At 36.4% G+C, this 22,724-nt stretch overlaps 1 protein-coding gene across 5 annotated transcripts; it reads right to left on the reverse strand.

Moving 5' to 3' along the window:
• Positions 1-43: 43 nt before the first annotated feature.
• LOC124634979 (uridine-cytidine kinase-like 1) lies at positions 44-21,221 on the reverse strand. 5 transcript variants are annotated; one of them, XM_047170685.1, is made up of 12 exons: positions 21,040-21,221; positions 18,507-18,631; positions 12,253-12,432; positions 11,681-11,787; positions 10,600-10,770; positions 9,842-9,978; positions 7,870-8,056; positions 7,404-7,493; positions 6,341-6,500; positions 5,561-5,706; positions 4,866-5,063; positions 44-4,137 (listed from the first exon to the last, which is right to left on the reverse strand). In XM_047170685.1, the coding sequence occupies exons 1-12, from the start codon at positions 21,090-21,092 to the stop codon at positions 4,021-4,023; spliced, it is 1,671 nt and encodes a 556-aa protein (XP_047026641.1). In that variant the 5' UTR covers positions 21,093-21,221; the 3' UTR covers positions 44-4,020. The 5 variants fall into 5 exon arrangements, with proteins under 5 accessions (XP_047026641.1, XP_047026642.1, XP_047026645.1 ...); XM_047170686.1 differs by lacking the exon at positions 21,040-21,221 and adding an exon at positions 20,679-20,953; XM_047170689.1 differs by lacking the exons at positions 11,681-11,787; positions 21,040-21,221 and adding an exon at positions 20,701-20,952.
• Positions 21,222-22,724: the final 1,503 nt, after the last annotated feature.

Raw genomic sequence — 22,724 nt, forward strand, 5'->3', positions numbered from 1 at the left:
TTATTTCATTATTCGCATCATTATTTTCAGATTATTTCTTGTATTTTTTTTTGTTTTTTTATTCGATTTAATATTCACAGCGACTTACATTTATACATTAGCTAGGTACAAATTATGTATATTGTACACATTATTGTGCATTTATGTATATTGTGTAAATAATTTTATTATTGGATAATGTATTTTTCTTGATCATTTGAACGCTGACAACTTTTGTTAAAAGAAAAAGTTGGATATTATCTTTAAATGCATTATGATTAATATTTGAATAAAACATTTTAGAATATTATTATCACAAGTTATTTTATTGTTTACAAAGTCAGTTTCAAGTTGTATTGCGTTCAAACAGCCAGAGTTTGGAAGCATGTCATATACCTATTTGATATTTTGTCTGGATACAAAGTATTGCCTTGTAAGCGTTTCAATTCGAGTCATAACATAAATATATTTTAAGGTAAGCCGACAGCGGCTATTATTCAAATCATTACTTGGCGGTTTGTAATTACAAAATACGTGATTTACTAAAAGTACAGTCACATGTAAAAACATTTGTACACTTTTGCAATTTTGGTTTTTGAAGTGAAATAAATCTTTCAACATGTGACTATTAAATACGATTCTAATAATGCAAATACCTTACTAAAAACAACTAGAAAAAACTGTCTCCAAGAAACGTAAAAAAAATTAAGCACATTCATTAAGTGTTAAAATTTATTTACTAACTAAAGCTTACGACTACACAGTACACGAATACCGTCAAATAAATAGTAAAATTAAACTAAATAATATCATGATTTTCATTCCACGAAGCGAGGTCTCATATTTTTTAAATAAATTGCCGATTCCTCTAATATATACATATAAAAACGTTTTTCAGATATAGTTCGTAGAAAAACAGCAAAAATATCCTAATACTGAAGAAAGAAAATGGCAGTACATAATAATAAAAGATAGGAATGAAACTTAGTCTGAACATAAAGTCAAAGTCTCTTGGAACTAAGTATTGTACCTACATTTTTTGGCGCGAGGTAGCTCAACAAGAAACAAAAAATCGTACATATTTTTGTAACAGAAAAAACTTCACTACATGATATAAAACCTCGCGTTATTTAAAAAAATACCTTTTGCAAACTACTACTATTACGAGATAATAATATTATGCTAAATTTAAGACAGAAATGACTAAAAACATCGACTACTAAATTCAATTATAAATACATCAAGAATTCTTTAAGAAAAACTGAAATGTGCGCAGTTTATTAAAATCTACACAATTTTACAATTCATTATACTCAAGTAGAAAGCAGATTACGAAAATGTATACATTTATATGAAGAATAATAATTACATCGATGGATTCATTACAATGATATTTATAAGCAACCACAATTTAAATTAAAAGCATTACTTGATTTTAATAAGTAACGACAGACTTATTTAAAAGGGAATTAGAAGATTTTTTATTCTTAAAAAATTACGTTTTCTTCATATTAACTGGATTCACATATTAAGTTTCAGTATGTTTGCCAACTCCATGGCAAAACTGTATATATGTATAAGGCAAAAAACATGAATTTAATTCCCTTCTAAAAACACTGTCCATATAATTCGATTTAGTATACCAGTCTAGATATCAGCCGATTGGGCAAGTTACTATGGAAGTCTGATGTTAACACAAATCCTTTGACGCCTTTTGGGAGCTTACGACCGATATGACTATTTTATATTACCAAATGTTCAATATTTGAGACCATATCTTAAGAAAGTTACACGGTTTTTTGGTAGATTTTTTTTTTGTATTCTTAAAGATTGCTCTCAAATATGAACCGTTACAAAATTGTAAACTAGAAAGAGGGAAATATTACATTATTACAATTAGATGAGATATCCGGAATCCAATCCGCATTGAGCAAGCGTGGTGATTAACGCTCAATCCTTCTCTATGTGAGAGGAGGTCTGTGCCCAGCAGTGGGACAGTAAAAAGGCTAATGACGATGAGATAAGTTGTAAGTCTCAGTGGCGCCCCAAAAGGCATTAGTTAATATGTTTCCTACATTACGTTTTAGTTCGTTCTAGGAACTATTCTTTGGCTAAGCGATGTTTTGTGACTTTAGCTTGCAGACTACTGTGACTGTTTTGTCAACTCTTTTGTAAGTACATTTTAATAAATATTACGTCTTATGTGTTGGACAAGGGTTGTGCAAGGTATATTTAATGTCAATTCTTTCTGAAATGTTTATGTCATACTCTGGTAATTGTGGTTGTAATTATAATTTGAGCGCAAGTGTATTTTAAGAATTTTACATAAGTAATTTAAATATTTTTTCGTTTACAGCAAGTCATGTTTTTGTATTACATTGTAAGTCATGTAATACAAAAACATGACTTGCTGCTATTGTTTTTATATTAAAAGATTTATTTACTTTTGAGTGCATATCCCGCATGTCAACGAGCACATAACAATTTACGTTTTGGGTTACGTTATACGTCTAAGCGTGGAGATCTACGCGACTTTTACGTTGCTATGGACTAGGTAGATATTTCTACAACCCCTAACATGTGTCTTTAGTTCCTCCGTGTATACGTATTTAATGCTACTGGTACTATTTATATATTAACCGCCGAATACTTTAACGTCGCTAAATTTAAGTTCTACTTAAAAATCATTCTGTCACTGTCATACTTACATTAAGTTGAAGCGACAGAAAAAGGAAATAAGTAAGACCTAAAAGTTAAGTAACGTTTGAGTATTTCGAGGTAAGTCATATTGAACTGGATAATTCTATTCACCTAGACTACACACACTTGGGTTAAAAATTACTATATTAGTAGTTTTTCACGACAAATTCTGGCAACATTTAAGTTTCATTGAATTACATGCTGGCACTTTCATTTATTTTATGACAAGACTTACGTTAATACTATAAGGCATATTGCTGGTTGCATTTAATTTGAACGAATGATGGTTCTTGATTTGTGTTTTTGAACCACTAGAATTTGATTGACATGTAACAATATCGTATGAAAATATTGACAAAATTAAGTACTTATTCTGATATCTTATACTTTAGCTCTATTTGACTATATTTGTCACCATATTTCTAAGCGTTTTTTTTTTTGCATCACATTTGTTTGCATTTCTATAGCTTCAACAGTCTACATCAAACAATATTATGCTTTATCTAGTGCGGTATACAATTCGTTTTCATATGTCAATGTCTAAAATTGTTATATGGCAGTGTTCTATGTTCCTATTGGACGGGAATACACTTGAGGTACTAAAAACTTTGTCACAACTTCCATAGCAAGATGCCGAACTTACGTACAATTGTGTAAATGTTACGAATATTAAATAAATACATTTTGGGCCAGTCCACGATTATATTTCACTATAATTACAAGCCACAGATGAGTTAACAAATGGAGTAACGCAATAACCAATCAGAGTTAAAATATATGACGTGATGTTTGCTGTCAACCAATCACGAATCGTGATTTTGTTTCGCGTTTCGTTTTTTGAGTACTTCATTTATTAACTATTCTGTGTGCATATGCGATGCATATTTTTTTGTCGATTTTTTTTTATTATTTTTGATACAAATGTCTACGCGTCATTTGTACACGAATTTAGCAGGATAAGTATAAGAAGCCTTTATTTATAGAAGATGTTAATCGTCTTCAACGTGGCTCCTAACATTTTTATAATAAATATCTCTTTCACTCGCGTGGCTTTTTTGGGACAAAATAATTGCATTGTGGTACCAAAAAAAACGAAAAGGATTACTTTCAGATAGTCAAACTTAAAAAAAAATGTATAAATCATAAACAATATTTGATCCTTACATCGTGTTTACACAAGCTGAAAAAAAATTCTCATTATGATTTTTTTTTGTAAAGAATTAACCTCTTTACATTTTATCCAACTTCAAAAAAAGGGTAATTTCCCAATAAAACCAGTACCACAGTGCAGTAAACTTACTTGTATTTCTCTAGGACGACATACAAGTTAGTCGCTTGGTTTCACTCGTCATCAGCGGGTTCGGTGCCGAAGTAGCGATCACCGAAATTACCAATACCCGGCAGCACGTAGAACTTCTCGTTGATTTCTGGGTCTAACGCTGATGTTACGATTTTTACCTGGAAAAGAAGTGTGAAACTTATTTATGGGGTACGTTAAATGAAGAAAGACGTGCATTAATTTAAATTAATTAATCGATATGTAATTTGGGATTAAACGTAAGCAATCGCCCATTATAATAAAGATTTGATCTTTTGCGCTTATGAGTTTTCTTAAAATTTACTATAGAGTAACTTATATACCAGATGGAATTACTAGTCGTGCAGAGAGGAAAGATGAGCGAATGCCATATTGTCATAAAGCAAGTCAGGCGTCTTCTTGTAGGTCAAGTAACATTATCAGTTTGGTATTCGGGTTCCTTGTCAAACCAAGACCAATCTACCACAGATTGGCGATTTAATAAAAAAAATAAAAAATGGGCGGCTTCCAAAGAAGGCGTATGAGGTCGGAGCTAGTAACGTTTCTCGTCCCCTAAATACCTGCATACTGGCGCGCTACATTTTAGGAGATTTTGCGTCATGACGTCTCCTCATATTGCTGTGAGTGAGTCTGCTACTGTACCCGCGGGAAGGCGTAGGCGATGGAGTGCACCCCTATATCGGCACGTCGTGGTCGAGTAATACACAGATGGAGGGAGTGGGGGAAAGAGAGAAAGAGGAGACTGAGAGAAGGAGAGTGAGAGAGGGAGAGAGAGAGGAGAGAGAGAGAAGGAGCGAGAGAGAGAGAGAGTGGGAGACAAAGATAGAGAAAATGATGATTGTTTTTCAACACTACTACTACACATTACCTGCGGGAAGGCGTAGGCGATGGAGTGCACGCCGATGTCGGCCATGAGCAGCGACACGAGGCTGATGCGCTGCTCGGGCACGTCGTGGTCGAGCAGCACGCGGATGGCCATGATGGCGGCGGCGCCCGTCGCCACCGTCGCGTCCATCAGGATCACGCGGTAGTCCTTTATGTCTTTCGGGAGACGGAGGTAGTATAGCTGGAATTGAGAGGATAAATGTTTATTATATTATGTATATATTTTATTGAAGAGTATGGAAGACATACATAAGAATAACAGACCAAAAAAAAAAAATAGGATAAGGACAGGATGATGATAATTTTTTATTAACTTGATAATAAATTAGGTTCCAGAGTTCGGAGACTTAACAGTTCCAGTGTTAAAGTTATGGGTCTGGGCTATAGTATATAGCAGCCAATTGTCTGTAAGTCTGACAAAAAAGGAGACTGAACATTTCACGACCATGGTATTTCTTGGAGGAGATCAGGAGTTTACTTTATACATCTAATCTACAATCTATAATAAAAATATCGATAATTTACATCAGTTTTTAACCATTTTCTTTAAAAAGGCGAAACTCATTTCGTATATTTGTATTTGTTTTTACTACAGTACAGGCATTTGTTGAAGACTATATTTCCTTTTATTACACGTTCGGCATATAATTGGAAGTCTATCAAGCTGTGTGCACATACCTCAGGCTCGTCAGTCTGCTGGTTGGTCTGTATGAGTATCTTGCCGATGCGGATGTCCTTGCAGATGTCGCAGACGGCTTGCTCCATAGTCTCGCCGGCGCGGAGGATGGACACACCGCAGATCTTCTCCACGTCGCATTTACGACCTTAGGACAGTGGAAATAAAACCTATTATTGATTGGTCAAGAAATGAGGATGCATGAGTGATGCGAAAACGAATCAACAAAACATATTTGTCCAGTGTATGAAATAAACACAAGGTGGACAGGCGACCTTATAAAGATCGCCGGAAGACGGTGGATGCAGGTCGCCTCCAACAGGTATCTGTGGAGATCTAAGGGGGAGGCCTATGTTCAGCAGTGAACGTCCTATGGCTGATATGATGATGATGATGATGATGAAATACTACGAAGGTACGAAACACTACGGATGAGGTAAAATGCCAGCATACAATATGATCAATTGTCTCGTGTAAAATTAAACGTGTGCATTAAACGGCAGTTGCTAGTTACAATTTAAAAGTAACTATGGCAAGAAAATCACAAAAACAAGTTTTTCGTGGTAGGCCATGCATCCTTCCCATACCCGGATAAAATATAGCCTATGTCATTCAGGGATAGTGCGTATAAACTTAAAAGCCTAGAATATTATCAGGATTGTTCGTGCATAAGTAATGCGAGATACTTTTTTCTGCTCCGAGATTTGTAGCAAAGTTTCTTATAACTTTAATCTATATATTTTGGCATCTGTAAATACTAGTACAGATAAAATGTAATATACCTTTATACCCGAAGCCCTGCGGCGTGTCGACGACGTGGTCGGAGTAGGGCAGCAGCGACAGCGCGAACTCGATGACGAGCCGCATCAGACGCTTGGAGTAGAAGATGAACTCGTCGCGAGGAGTGTCCTTGTTGCGGATGAATGTGTGGAGACCTTGTACCTGACAAACATACATTGTGTTATTATAAATATCTAGGCACTTTAAACTAGTATTATAAAGGTGAAGACTTCGGTTATCTGATTTTAATTTTTTTTTCAGTATTGGATAGCTCATTTATCAAGGGTATAAATGTATATGGGCACATTTTTATCCGGGTTTGTGCAGAGGTCCACACGGGATGCGGGTGAAACCGCTGGCAGAAGCTGGTAGTAAATATATGATAGAAAATGAACATCACAGTGATAAATCAATACAGTTTTCTATCGCAAAAAACAAAAACATTTTAGTGTCATTACAATAAACTTGTTTGACACATGTTTTTGAAAGACAACCAGCATTTAAAATTTTCTTAAATGCAAAATTCATAAAGTTTAGATTAACAACAATTTAATGTTATTAAATTGAACTATCTGTTCCTCTCAGCCCAACCTACGTAACGAGGGAACTACTTCCAACACCCGGATAGTCGAGAAAATCTTGATACCATTTAAATTCGTTGAGTAATATTGGCGTACTGCATCCCACATCCCATGCATCTAGGGCTGCCATCTCGAATTTCGCCAAACCCGGACAAACATTAAAAAAACCCGGACATTTGGCGTAAATCGCATTTTTTCACCGAACGAGTACGATTTTTTTTTAAACAAAATAATACCTAATTTGTAATCCATTTACTATTAACATATACTTAAATTCAATGTGGTGCTTCCTTACATGAAAAGTGTCCGGGTTTTCCCCGGACACTTCTTGAAACCCCACCCGGACGGCCTCCAAACGAGGACAAATCCGGGGAAACCCGGACGGATGGCAGCCCTACATGCATCCAACATAACTCTTTTTTCCTGGGAGGATTAAAAAGATGGGTTCAATTAAAAGATGGGTTCAATTAAAAGAACGTGTTACCTGTGGCGTTTCCTTAAGCACGTAGAGTGAGTCGGGCACGGGCTGCCCGATGTGAGCGATGGCCAGCTTCTCGCGGACCTTGAACCCGCGCTGTAACAATGTACCACAATTAATATACAGGATGGATTATATAGTAGGTATCAGAATCTTGTGAGTTGTCAGGACATTTTACAACATTTCAAAATCAATGTTAAATGTTTTTACTTCAAATAGGTCTTTGCAGGCTTTTATGAAATGATATTTTTTTTGTGTGACACTATAATTAAACTATAGGTTTTGTAATACCTGGGTCACTTAGAAGTTATACCAGTTGTTACGGGTCTGACAATCAGTCTTACTAAGGGGTAACTGGGTTGAGGAGGTCAAGTCTCTTCTTGTAAAGGACTAGTGCAGCTGCATCTGGTTAGACTGGAAGCCGACCCAACATAGTTGGGAGAATGCTAGGCAAATAATGATGTTGACTTACCAGCTGCAGTTGCTTATGCACATGCTGCACGATGAGGTGTATGGCGACCTTGTTCTCGCCGCCGCGGGGCACGATGATGTCTGCGTGCGCCATGCAGGGCGCGATGTAGCTGGTGTAGGCGGGCTTCACGTGCGTCATGTACTGCTTCAGCACGCCTTCCAGGTCGCGGCCGCGTTGCACTATGTCTCTAGAAGTCAGGAAATTGAAAATAAATGTCATGTTTGCTGAGAAAAAGTTTAAGCAAATACTCTTCGGCAACTAAATCTATAAGTCGGAGACAGTCATTAGTACGGACACTAAACGTCACGCAAGCGCGCCCTCTGGTGGCGTTTCCGGTGAAACAACATTTTGGCGCGCTTGGCAGAGTCGTGGCGGTCAGCGTGGCGGTCAGCGTGGCGGTCAGCGTGGCGATCAGCGTGGCGGTCAGCGTGGCGGTCAGCGTGGCGGTCAGCGTGGCGGTCAGCGTGGCGGTCAGCGTGGCGGTCAGCGTGGCGTCCGCGGAGCTCAGTCTTCGTCGAGTGTTCGTGGAGTCTTCGTTGGGACGTCATGAGACTGCCCTACGTCACGTGTAGTGTACCTAGTGTTATTGCCTAGCGTTGGAGTACCTAAACTTATTATAAAGTGTCTTGTGATGTTTGTATTGTAATGGTTCTTCTAACCTAACAGACAGACATGTATTGTTGGGGAGTTTGTTCCGCCACTTCTTCTCCCCAGCCAAAACACATAGGAAGTAGCGAAGGGCGGGCGTTTTGGGGGCTGTCTTTTGTTCTGACTAATTTGAATAAACGTTTGAGTTTTGAGTTCTTTTTGTGTTATCCCTTTGCTCGATTACCCTCGCTGATGACGGACAATAGTGCCATCCTGATGACGCCTCCGACATATACATATTATAAAATAAAGTCCCATTTGTATGTCTGTTCGCGATGAACTTAAAAATGACTGCATCGATTTTCAAGCGGTTTTCACCACTCGACAGCATAATGCTTGAGGAAGGTTTTGGTAATTTGTAATTACTTCTGTGCATGAAATAAATGCGTTTGTATATGTTTGTTCCTCTTTAGCGCAAAAACTACTGGATGGATTTTGAGATTATCCATAATTACATCGGACACTTTTTTCTGGATTCAAGAAATAGTTCCCTCATCAAGTGGGAATAACAAGAACATCTAGAGACAAATAAATACATATCGACGGGTAAAAGGCAAAAGGGGTCAAGCACCACAGATCATATTGTTCAGGAGAGTAAAAAGAAAGTTTTAAAAAATAATATCTCTTTATTGCTTTACTGAATCACATCACAATCTTCAGAAAAGTTTACTAAAATACAATGTTCTTTAATAATTTTACATCAAAATAAGACTGAGATCAATAGTTTCAAAGATAGATGTCGCTTGACCCCAGGTTTTAACCATGTTTATCGCTTTCGCGAGGGGTCAAGCACCAATATTTAATGTTGGAATATTTAGATTTTGGCCTAAGCTCCAGGCGCTGGCGCGCGCTGAGTGGATCAAATGCAACGTAATGAAAATAAAATTATTTAAGAAAGGGGCCAAGCGCCAATTATGTTTAGTTGACAATTGTTACTATTGGTGTAAGCGACGTTATAGTTATTAACCAAATAAAAGAAAAATGGATACAAACGACATATTTACTTCTAATATTGTTTTTAAAATTATGCCAAATGACAAGGCGATACAAAAACGTAATACACAAAATGGTCCTTCAACCAAGCAAGGTAAAGTTGGTGTCGCTTGAGCACTTTTGGCAAGTATCGATTTGGCACTTCAGTACAAATAATTCTTTGGTGCAAGTGACTTTTTTTCATGCTAGGAAAACGATATTACGACCATTCGAAAGAGAAAAAATAGTGGAGTTGGGGTCAATAAAAAAGTTAAAATCGCAAAATGTGGCGCTTGACCCCTTTTGCCTTTTTACCGTCGATATATACAGACAATAACGACAGTAACCTCACCTCCTGAGTCTTCTAGCGAGTCGTATGTCAGCATCAGTGTCCACGAACACCTTCATGTCTAACATTTTGGTGACCTCGGCGTTGTAGAACGCTAGTATACCTTCGAAGATGATCACGTTTGCACCGTACATTGTTTTCTGTGGACAGATGGTGGTTTGAAGAAGCTCATATTTTCATTCAGATGTAAGGAAATAATTGCTATTCTATGGGGTAATTAGAAAAAAATACAAAAATACATTTTTTCATTGAAAAGTTTTTGATCAATTTAAAAAGTTCTCACAATTAAATTCAGTGAACATTGGAAGTTAAAGAAAGACATCAAGAATCACTTTGAGCTAAAAAAATAAGAGCTCATTTAAGAATAAGGTCTAGTGTTTTGCAAACAAGACATATCGACGTTTTCTAAAAGTAAACTATCGCAAATACCACTTACGACAGTTTACATTTGGCACATATAAGCCAGCATTATTTATTTATTTATTTTGGTTTACCAACAGATGTTACAGCAGTACAAAAACCATAACAAGATTTTTTTTTTAATATGAAGTTAGTGGCGTGACGGAGTGTCAGTCTCTTACTGACTAAAGCCCATGATATCCTTCTTAAGCCTTTTATATGCCAGAACCGCGCTAATTCTTTCGAAAAATCCCGCAGCCTAGGCAGGCACATAACAATAAACCTTAGCTCTACAATTTAGTTCGATAAATTATGACCATCTTTATAGCCGAACTCTTATGCCATACATTATACATACTCACAGTCCTATTCTCCCTTGAATGCGTGACGTAGTTATAGATAGGAACCTCAACCTTCTTGCCTTCTCTCAGTCGCTGCAGCACGGATATAAGCAGTTCAATGTCGAACGCGTCCGGGTGATCGAAGTTGTATTCATTACGGGTCGCCGCTTGGTGCTGTTTCTCGTTAAGTACCTAGAATATTGAAATTAGTTTTGGTTATGTGTGTTTTGAATTTGAAAAGAAAAAGAAAATGTTGAAAATAGTGAAAGAGGTTGTATAAAAAGTGGGTGGCTATACACGACAGCAGGTAAATAAGTTCCAAAACATTACAGGAATGGTTTTTCACTTCAAACATTCTCCACCTTCGTATATTAATATAACGTGGTCTCAAAAAATCACCAGCTTAGGTACAAAGCGTAAACCGTCGTCCTGAAAACTGTAAATGGTCTAAACCTAGTTCTAAAACGGGTACGACCACGTTAATAATTAAGACCACGTTTCACAAAAAGGCGGTTCCAGTTTTACCATGATTTTATTCAGAAACTCTATGAAGTCATTGATGGCGTCGGTATACATAGTACATCGTATCTTTAAGCAGGTTTAAGAACATTTTCGAAATCAAAATATTTCAATTTAGTGAACCTTAAAATATTTATACACTTATTGTTTTTTTTATGTAATTCCGAGTATTGCAGTTAACTAGACAATAGTAAGTCGGAATGTAAACCAAGACAAATTGTGAATGGATTTCTCGACACGGCATTTTTTAATTCTTTTGTAAATTACATGGAATTTTGCATGACGAAAACGTTGATATCGTTTGCCATATGATTGGTTGAGCCTTAGCAATCAGAACATGTCTAATTGCTAAGGTTTAACTATTTTTATATTGCTGTATTTTTTTGTCCTATACCTCAGTACTTATTCATTGTCCTACAAAAGTTACACACATTTGACTAACTGCAAAAAGCTTTACTATTGCTTCGATTCAATATACACACTATGTAAAAAAGCGATCTAACTAAACAATCCCATATTGGAAAGGTTCATTAGTTCGGTACCGGAAAACACGAAACAACACCGATATAAAAGCCAAACTCACTTTGTAGAATGAGTCCATACTGACAATGGTGACCCATGGTATGTTGAGAGATTCTATGATTTTTGCGGCCACCGTCGTCTTGCCCGACGCGCTGGCACCGCATATACCTTCGAACAAAACCATAGGGTAACCACTAGTGTATTAATAATACATCTACTGAACCGTTTGTCCATAGTACCTAATATTTGTTACCTCATCTCTTCAACATCATGGGCACAGATAGTAAGAAATACGCGAATTCTTTTGAGTGTTCTACTATGTAAATCAAAATTTGGAGGAGCGGAAAATTCTCACATAATATATATCATATCATACAATTTTATGTCACGGTTGTTATGGACGCAAACATTCTTAAACTTAATAACTAGCAATCAGATACGACGTTATACTTACTGTACACAGATATACCTTGGACTCATGACCCTCAGTTAAATCTTCGTGTAACTGAGTTTTTGCAACAACATATTGTCTTCTTTTTCTATAAGTTACGTGGTTGGAAACTAACATATGTATGTGCAACCTTTTTTCATACATAACAGTTGCAGACGTATAAAGACGTAAGTGGAACTCACCAATAAGGAAGGGCTCGACCTCCTGCCCTCCGGTGCAGTTATACCAGGGCGGTCTTCCAGCGGTGTATATAGTGCGTCTGTCAGCATGCAGTATACTCTCCGCGGTGGTACGTTTGTTCGACTGAGACATCGATGTGGTGCGCACGCGACGCGCTCGAGGCGACTTTAGGATATTCGAACCTGGAAAAAGGTTTTTATATTCATAGAACTGAAGTATTTGGGGTTGGTTAAAATTTAATTTTAAGATAAGACATATATATATATAAGTTTATTTTATTTTATTTTCAATTAATGTAAATATATTTTTAGTAGCAATTAGATAAGACATTATTTTCAGAATAAGTATCATTTTTTTTAATGAAGATGATGCCGAAGATGATTTAAATTAATAGGGGTCTAATCTAAAATCAGATTCAATAAACAAGTTTTTGTAAGGTAAATTTCTTACAGAAACTTAAATCACAATCTATACTAATATTTGTTTGTTTGAACGCGCTAATTTCAGGAACTACTGGTCCGATTTGAAAATTTCTTTCAGTGTTAGAAAGCCCATTTATCGAGGAAGGCTATAGGTTTTTTATATTATATACTTACTACTATACTTTTTATCCCGGTACGGGAAGTAGTTCCCACGGGATGCGGGTGAAACCGCTGGCAGAAGCTAGTAATTTATATAAAAAAAAACTAGTAAACATTTCTTTAAGACGTATACTGTCATATCTACAATAATGTCACTACATTACATTGCACTTACAGATACTCCCTAAGAGTCATAAACAGACAAACAACACGACTTAGCAATTAGGACTTAAGTCACAATTTATGAACGTAGCTACTCATTGAATTAGCGCACGTGACGCGAGCACGTTCACGTTAATATGGTTCAATTGCACTCAATTACATCGAAATACTATATGCAAACGATACTTCTAATGTAGTATTTCGAGAAAACATGACGTAACGGTTGAATTTAGGAATAATTTGCATCGAACTGTCTATAACTTCCGTTATGTTTGGATAAAAATCAAAATCTCCACATTTACATTTTGCAAATCTGATTTCAAGTGTCAATGTAAACCAGTTCATAGATTTAATTGTGAAAGCGACGGCATATAGCTTTAGGTTAACTATATTATGTAAGGACAATACATATATGTAGACGTAGTTTGTTTATGAAAAAAACCAAATCAATAAGTCACCTGTTGCAACACTTGACGCTTACACTTACACTGAATTTAAGTACAGATTCACACAATTTATGTTAAGTTTGTATGTATTGTTTATAGTCAAGGAAAAAACAACACACGATTCGAAGATTAGCACTTCTGTCGCTGACAAGTCAATTTTGTAACTAGAAGGATAACACTTTTTCAAACCCAAAGCTCACAGTACCACGCGATCCAAACTAACAAAACGGTTCTGCAAACTTTGATAGTAATACGAGGCACTGTATTATATTACCTACGTATTAAAATTGCGATAACTTTTAACGGTATATCACGTTCACATAACTGGACGTAATTAACCGTTTTTATACACTTCCTGTCTCAAGTTTCGTTAGTCAACTATATATCAAATGTTTGTCTACAGTAAACACGGTGTAACTTATCGTGAAAGATTGGACATATTTATTATATTTTTCGGTAGTTACTGCTCCTGTGTCGTAACACAGTGCTCTTCCGTGTCCAGTCAAGGAACTACTAATTCTTTTAATCACTGACTGAGGTTATTGTTATGGTCGGTCAATGTCGTCTGATGAAGTGAATTACCCGTGAAGGTTGACTCAAAGAGTTTTTATTCGCTTGAATTACATTTGAACACTTACTAGCTATTGTTGAGGTACAGATTTTAGATAAGGCTGTAGATATGATTCAGGCAATTTTTCAGCACAGTTTATTTACAAAAATATGTCCTTAGTTAAGTTAAAAAAATAACTGTAGTGCCACCATGGGCATCATTCTTAATGCTGTTATTTTAGAATTGTATTTTCCTCATACCTAAAAGTAGATTCCCAAGCATGCATTGAACAATCAAAATTGAAGTATTGTATAGCAGCCACTGAGTTACCTTATAATCATTATAAGGTAAGGTTTGTTTTACAAGTTGGAAGAAATTATAAATATTTAAGATGAACCCACAATTTATTTCATTTTGACTGCACTACTGCAAACAATGGCATACGGATCTTTGTTTTGTCAAGAAAATTCAATAACATTTGAAACATTTGTGGTCAATTCATCGTAAGATAATAAGGAAACTCCATACAAGTACATAATAATAGCTTTCTTTGTACGAACCACTTTACCTCAGCGAAATCTCAATGCTACACTAATCATTATTGAGAAATGGAGAATATAGGAACATTCCCTGAACGCGGTCACAACAGTTTTACCCGTAACCCACATACGACGTTATACGCCTGTAAGCTTTGTTGAAGTTCACAAGCAGTGATATGTCTTGGAGCATTTAACCAACCGAAGATGACATTCCCTGACAAAGGCCTAAAGAGGCCCGTATGTATACAAGTTCATGCTTGTGTTTGTTAATTTTATCCTGTGTGTGCGTAACGATGAAATCAAAACATCAGCCAGTGAGCGTTGCCTCGACCCCGTGCGAAGATTGGCTAACATTTTCGCGTAGAGATTTGTGTTCATGAAAAATCCAGTTCGTTAATTGCTCCAAGTTCTGTATAAACTAAACGCGAATTGCGCTAATGTGGGGGAGTGTCACGTGCTGGCAAAACCGTGTAACAAAACGTGAATTGAAAACAACGCGAACACGCGAGCAATTGTTTACGAAAAAGTAAAATAATACTACGTAGACTCTATAGCGGAACGGATTCATAATTGTACGGAATTAGAAGAGTCAAAGATTCACTGAAGTTTATAGTTTTTGCATTTGGTATTCTAATGTCAATTAAGTAATTTAATCACCATTTAAATGTTATAAATATACCTACTTACCTACATTATTATAAACACAATCTTGTCTTTTACATAATTTCCAGTTTTGATAACATTTAAGGTACTAAGTATTTTTATTTATTTATAGCCAAGCAAGGTGAACCACTTGCGTTAACATTATTTCGATGTGTCTTTTTTTCTTCAAAAGTGTTTCTAGAAATTGCGAATACTTGGATACTATTGTGGGAAGCTACATACACTGATAAATATACAAGATGTTTTTTTTGGTTTCTACCAGAACGGTCCCGAAACTGGGTTGGGAAGCTACATCAACCCTGGATTGGCACAGGCTATATTCTATCCAGGAACTGTAAGTGCTCTCCATGGGCTTAGGGTGAAGCAGCAAAACAGACATAACAATTTGTCCCCCGTTTTCAGCTCTACAAACGCTAATAGTCACTGGATATATTATTGTTCTAAAAAAAACCGATCAGTGTCATTTCCTACCTTGACATTGGCAAAATCTTCGATATCAACGAAGGAGCCATAATCAAAAATAAGAAGATGTTTCAATTTGACATCCGACAACGTCATTCAATATTTGCTCAGTTTCATTATAAGATAAAAACAAACAGGTACCCGCTGACGTGCACATGGTCACGTCTTCTCATTCACCATATGTGCAGTGTAAAGGTCAAACGACTCGCTGTGCAAACAACGTCACAATGACATCGCGGTCATTAATTAGGAGCAGACTTTCAACAACCTTCATTCTTAATTCTAGTCTTTTATCGGCTTAGTCAGTGAAGTACTAGAATCGGGCAAAAGTTTGTGCTACAATTGGGACTTTTTTATCTTGTGCGTTCTGGAAGCCTAGCCTTTTCGTTACCAGAGGATTTCTATAACCTATAGGTACCCGTTGATGCGATTTGCGAATTTCGACATAAGCTTCGTAAAAACTCTCTATGTGATTTTAAACATTATTATTTTCGACTTTACTAAAATGAGTATTTTTCATTTTCATTTCATGAAAAACTAACGAAAACTCGATGAGAGCGCAGTCATGAGGAAATCTGAATAAAATAGTTATGATGTGTCAATTAGAGCATTTACGCTAAACGTCGTAAGTACACTTAGATCAGTTTACGCTTAGTTGACATATTTCTAAAATAAATACAACATCAACTGTTTTATCAAGGAAAAAAATAGTTTTAAACGGAATTTAAAGTTTTATCATTAAAACTATTTAAATTGGAGAATAGTATTTTCTTTTGAAACAAAATGGATACCTATAGCTTATACGTCTCGTTCGCACATTTGAATTCCGGTTACATTTTATATACAAAATGATAAGCATCACATGACATACTAGTATACTGTTATAAATACCTAGTAGGAATATAGACCCTTTTTTGTTGGAATTGATATTATATTAATACCGTTAGCATTGAAGTGTTTTTCGAAAATAAAGCCTGTTTTGGTGACCCTTTTGTTTGATGGGAAATCATCAAATGTACCGCTGTGGGTGCAGCGTGAGGGAGTGTCAGACTTACTGATTAAAACCCACCATGTCCCTTAATAAACCCTTTAAGTAGTACCTACTAGAGCCGCGGTAACTCTTTCGTACAATCCTGCAGTGTTTTAGTGGCCCTTAATTAAGAATACTGGTATCCTATTACATTACAGTAGGTCACTATGTGTGGTCTCCATATCAAGTCGTCTCATCTTACTTTGCAAACCCATGGATTATTACACCAGACAAAAGTATACTTTAGCGTCCATACATAAGGTTCAATTTAAATAATTCAGTTGGTAACAATGCCTGACCTTAGCTGCAGTCATACACATGTGCGGTAATATTTATAAACTTTCTTTTATTTTCTTTGAGACAACATAATACAATGGTCAGTAACATGTAACCGCAAGTTATGCAGTTATTGTACCATTGGGATTGTCGGATGTTTTATAACCGATAAATTCAGGAATTCAGGTGTAAGAAAGAACAATCGCAGATATCGAGAGAAGACTGAATAATCTCGGGGTATCCATGGATATTTTTACGATTTTTAAAATTAAGTAGGTATCACTGTAGAATGTACCTAAAAGCAAGGTCATCCTCGGCTATCTGCATGTAATTTTCATCCGGTTTTCACCAATAGAAAGAGGCATTATATTGCTTACGGTGGGTCGCTATTTATATATAGTTATGTAGTACTGTCATTTAGGTCACAGGTGCAACACGAAGGTACAACAGAGTAAATAGAGTTCTCGTTCGCGAAATCAATCTAGTGTAAAAGAATATCGAATTACCGAGTAGGCGACACCTTTCACTACACCTCATGTACGAGAAACAAATACATGCCTTTGTATGACTGTTAAGAAATGTTCGTTATTTTGGCTAAAACTCGAGAATGGTTGGACCGATTCAGCTTATTTTAGCTTATTGATTTCTGACACTTACGCGAATATTAGACATTTAAATAAAACTACTTTTACGGATTTTATCGCGTTATATTAATATTATTTAATCCCGACGTTTTATAATATTAATATAACGCGATAAAATCCGTAAAAGTAGTTTTATTTATTTTAGCTTGTTTTAAAATGTTTGTAGAGTTCCAAGGAAGGTTTAGGTAAACGATATGAAGTTCGCGGGATCAACTAGTACAACAATACATTTATGTATATCTAAAGTAGCAACCCACACAAATTGTTGTTTTTAATTGCAGTTTCCTAGGAATCGTTACGGCGACTGACCCCGTCGTCCGACATAGGTTATTGCCACGTAGGTACTACGTTCGCAAACAGTAGACAAATGATCTAAAAGTCTAAATATAGAAAATCGTGAATCAGCTGTTGTTCATATCTTCCTCAATTAATCGTTTTCGTTGTTTGTCTGTCGGATATGTACCTATGTATTTTTTATTAAAATACAAGATATTCTTAAACTGCCCGAAAGTCGCAAGACTCAAATGTCACTTTAACATAAAAACTACTGGACGAATTTTGATGGAACTTTACAGAAATATATCTTATAAACCTGGACAAATTATAGGCTACTTTTTATTCGGATGCGGTTCTAGTTACCTCGGGTTGTAGGCATAAGCACGAGCAATTGGAAGGTTACACGTTAGGGGGCGTTCATAAAATACGCGAGACGTTTAAAGGGGGGGGGGGAGGGGGTTGTACAGTAATATTGGGTTGCCCAGGTAACTGGGTTGAGGAGGTCAGATGGGGCAGTGGCTCCTTGTAAAAAACTGGTACAAAGCTACATCCGGTTAGACTGGAAGCCGATCCAACATAGTTGGGAAAAAGGCTCGGAAGATGATGATGATGGGGTTATACACTAACCTGTTGAAGGAGGTCTGTAGGGTCTCACGTTGGGGACCGTGGTGGGAGACGCGGGCGCCCTCGTCGAGTAGTCATCGTCATCCAGGAACACTTGCTCGCTCAGCTCCAGCGCGAGTTCTGTGTCACTGTAAGTTATCACAGTCTTACATTTACAACCTCCTTACTTACATTGGTGTCAACTAACTGTGGATTTCAAATATGTGTCAGTTGATTAGCCAACTAGAGATAGATTATTGAAATCCACCATTGACGATATTCTATAGATATTATCAACGCGTTCACACGAGCGAATTTTCCACTCGCGCGACACAGCTCGTACGAATCGAAAAAACCGAGCTGAAAATACGCTAGTGTGAAGCGCTATAATGGTGAATAATTAACGTGACGGGGTGAAAATTTGCTGACAATACCAGCTAAGATTACTTATAAGACGTGAAAGTGATGGTTTCAGTGGTGACAATCAGATTCCATGCTATACACCAGCTTAACTTGTACCTTAATTAATTAAATAATAAGGGCCACATTTGAATAATAGGACCACCATATATTTAACACTGGAACAAGCTTTCAATTGTAAACTGATGACGCAATATCACAGCGTTCACTTTCATAACTTTAGAATTGCATAGTACACAAACATTATACTTATATCTAATGTGAACTGATGTATCAATGATTAATCAGAATTTATCAGTATCAGTGATGGGAATACCACGTAAACTGTGCTATCTGCGGACGGTTCGCGATAACGCTTGATAAGAGAGAGGTGTGTCTAAAATTACTACGGTTTAATGGACTGTAAGCGAAAATAAAAAACTGAAAACAGTTTAAAACTAAGCAAAAGGTCTCATTGTCAATTTTAGATCGAGATGAGAAAAATTATATAAGTTTTTATATAATTTGACCATAAAACAATTTGTGATATACATATGGAGATAATGAAAGAAAATAAACTGTGAACTGTGATTATAAAATATGATTTAATTATTTTTTTTTTAAGTTTAATAAGTAACTGAAATTATTAATATTAAAAAAAATATAACAAATGTGAAACGTGAACATGTGGAGCAATTTTTCAGTGCCAGTTTAAGGAAGCACTAATCTAAGTAAAAATAAAAAGGAAATCACCAAATGGCCCCTCCCGCTGTGGGTTAGCAGCATGAGGGAGTGTCAGACTCTTATTGACTAAACCCATCATGTTCCTACTGAAGCTCTTTATGTACCAGGGTTGCAATAACTCTTTCGAACAATCCCACAGCCCCGGCAGGCCTTGCCTGGTCCTTCCTGAAGAGCTATGAGTATTATTTAAGACAATGGAATAAATACTTGGGCAGTGTGTTACTTAAATTCTGTGTTCATGTTTTATTTGTACGCTTTAAAACTTGACTGTATCAACACAACACTGTTTACATTGTGTTATCTGTCTGTGATTTATTGTTAGTTGCAGTTATTTTTGTAACAGCACAATGGTTGCAACCTTTGTTAAGGTGCTCGATTTATTTTGTTTAAGTATTAAAGTTTTTGACATACGTCATATTCCTCTATTGCCCTTTTTAATAAAATTATAAAAATACAGTCAATCCCAACACTTTGATAACTATGTTATAGTCCAATATAATTTTGAATAGGAGGTCAAGATGACTAGTGATAATTAATTTGGAATAATTTTAACTTCAATTTTGTTTAAAATGTATGTAAAGGTTAAACTTGTGTTGATAACAAAGGCACTTGCACAGATACCAATATTGGATCAAGGTTATTTGCAAAACACTACTTCAATGCATTCACATATCACCTTTTCCGAGCTCTTTATAAACACAACATTATCAGTGTTTTCTTATCATCTGTCCAATTGTCTAAATCCTGATAAAAGAAATGTGAATTTCATGTTTACATAAATGATATGAAGGTCATTATCACAGCATTGACATCTATAGTAAAGATTAGTCAACAAACATCCTCAACATGACATTGTGGTGGGCTAGACTTGCTAGAATGCTATCACTACTAACAAAAAGCTGCTAGCCACAGAAACATGAATAATTTGCTCCCTGGTGCATAAGCAAAATTATAAAAACACATTTCTACAACATAAAATGCGTGTCTGCACTCCACAAAAGCCGGCGGCTAGTCACACAGACGACCTAACATCGTATTGACTGGATATCTTACGGATTTGAGAAGATCAATGGACCTGTCTCCATGGCTGAGAGTCGTCGCGCTAGACGGCGTGTTAGGACACGTTTAGTGCCGACCACGTGCTGTCACGCCGCGATTATTCAGCGAGAAGCGAGCTGCCAATGAACTAAATGATTTTCTAAAAATATCACAATGCGTGCAGAGGTTATAATGCAATGTTGCTTCCACGAATTATGATCTCAAATTTTTTACACAAAAACACGACACGCGAAAACACCTCGTAGACCGGGTGATGACTAAGCCAGCACAGAAAACGATTCTTCAATAGCGCATTTTTATAACACTAGCCAGCTGTTTAAATAAACATTTCAGAAGGTTAACAGACTCGCTTTACCTATCGGAGCTGGCAGAGCTGGGCGTTTCAAATTTATTCAGCTTCCCAGCCATCACTTGGGGTCGTTTCCCTGTCAATTATATTAAAAAATACTAATAATTTATTGTAAAGAATTCACGACAACGACTTGTATGTATGCACACGCAAGTAGACAGGACAAGTAGCAAAATTGACATTAGTCCGTCTAGAAACTGCGTCATCATATCTCTGATGCGTCATTGAGCAAGTGGGCAAAATAAAATCAATAAAGTTTAATGACATTGCATTTATTAAATAAAAAAAGAGATTAGTAACAAATAATATTCAATTGAGTAAGTTAAAATAAAAGAATCGTTTTGTTTACATTCTTTTACATAATGTTTAAAACTAAGCATAAAATGCTTTTTTGATTCTGAACGTACGTAAATTGCGTTTCAATTCACTCAAGGAAGGAACCTAAAAGTAATGAAGGGAAATAATTCCTGTACTTACCTTTAAATGGATACAGCCCAATAGTATGTAAATTATTGGCCGGGAAATAGGCAATTGCAGGTTGAGTATGAATTTGAACTCTTTTACTCCACTATATTGCAGAATCTGATGGGAGACCGAAGAAATTCAGATTTCTGGACAAATGGTTTTCAAAATCAGATAGGTATAGGTCTGGGGACATTCAGATAGGTATTTTCTTTTGATTTATTTGGATTTTCTTTTTATTTATTTTTTAATTATTTTCCTAGCTGATGGTTAGATGGCGCTGATCTTGTTACGTGACTGCAAGGAAACGGAGCGTCATATCTTATCAACGCTGCATCTAGATAGAAATTGTATCAACGTCATATAATTTTCAGGTCGTATAACGGAACGTTCTTGCAATCAACAAATAGGGAATATGCACGGTATAAGGCCGGCAGCACACATCCGGTTTCCTGATCCGGTTTCCTGATCAGGATTCCTGATTCGGAAACCGGAATGCTCTTTTTTCATACAAAATGTTCACAAGAGCGCACACGTTCTTACTTTTTCCGGACGGAAAAAAACCTGACATTCGGTTTAAGGCCGGCAGCACACATCCGGTTTCCTGATCCGGTTTCCTGATCAGGATTCCTGATTCGGAAACCGGAATGCTCTTTTTTCATACAAAATGTTCACAAGAGCGCACACGTTCTTACTTTTTCCGGACGGAAAAAAACCTGACATTCGGTTTAAAATTTTCTCCGTGCGTTCGGGTACTCAGAACGGAATAAAACCTGATGACGTCATTCCGAACGCAGCGCTTGCGAACAATTTGGTTTGACCGCCGCATACATACGGAAATTTTCATTCTGAATCAAGGTAGCCCTGTTCCGAATGGACGTGTATCAGAGCCCGCTTGTCACTTGCTTTTTTATATTTGTTTTTATTTTTGTATATAATTTTTTTTTTGAGAGATGAATTCCAGTTTATTAAACAATTAACAAATCTATACTAATATTATAAAGCTGAAGAGTTTGTTTGTTTGTTTGAACGCGCTAATCTCAGGTACTACTGGTCCGATTTGAAAATTTCTTTCAGTGTTAGATAGCCCATTTATCGAGGAAGGCTATAGGCTACTTATCGGCTTTTTATCCCAGTACGGGAAGTAGTTCCCACGGGATGCGGGTGAAACCGCTGGCAGAAGCTAGTATATACATACATATTTGCATACATAAAAGATAAATAGTTTA

The sequence above is a fragment of the Helicoverpa zea genome, chromosome 12, assembly GCF_022581195.2.
Source record: "Helicoverpa zea isolate HzStark_Cry1AcR chromosome 12, ilHelZeax1.1, whole genome shotgun sequence".
Lineage (NCBI taxonomy): Eukaryota > Metazoa > Arthropoda > Insecta > Lepidoptera > Noctuidae > Helicoverpa > Helicoverpa zea.

What these genes read in the sequence shown, in the direction of transcription:
- LOC124634979 (XM_047170685.1), bottom strand. Translation starts at nt 21,092, where the DNA reads ATGGCTGGGAAGCTGAATAAATTTGAAACGCCCAGCTCTGCCAGCTCC. An exon ending in ATTCAAGGGAGAATAGGACT is followed by an intron (nt 9,979 to 10,599) that starts GTGAGTATGTAT and finishes ATCTGTCCACAG; the next exon opens with AAAACAATGTACGGTGCAAA. An exon ending in CTCGCTAGAAGACTCAGGAG is followed by an intron (nt 8,057 to 9,841) that starts GTGAGGTTACTG and finishes CCTGACTTCTAG; the next exon opens with AGACATAGTGCAACGCGGCC.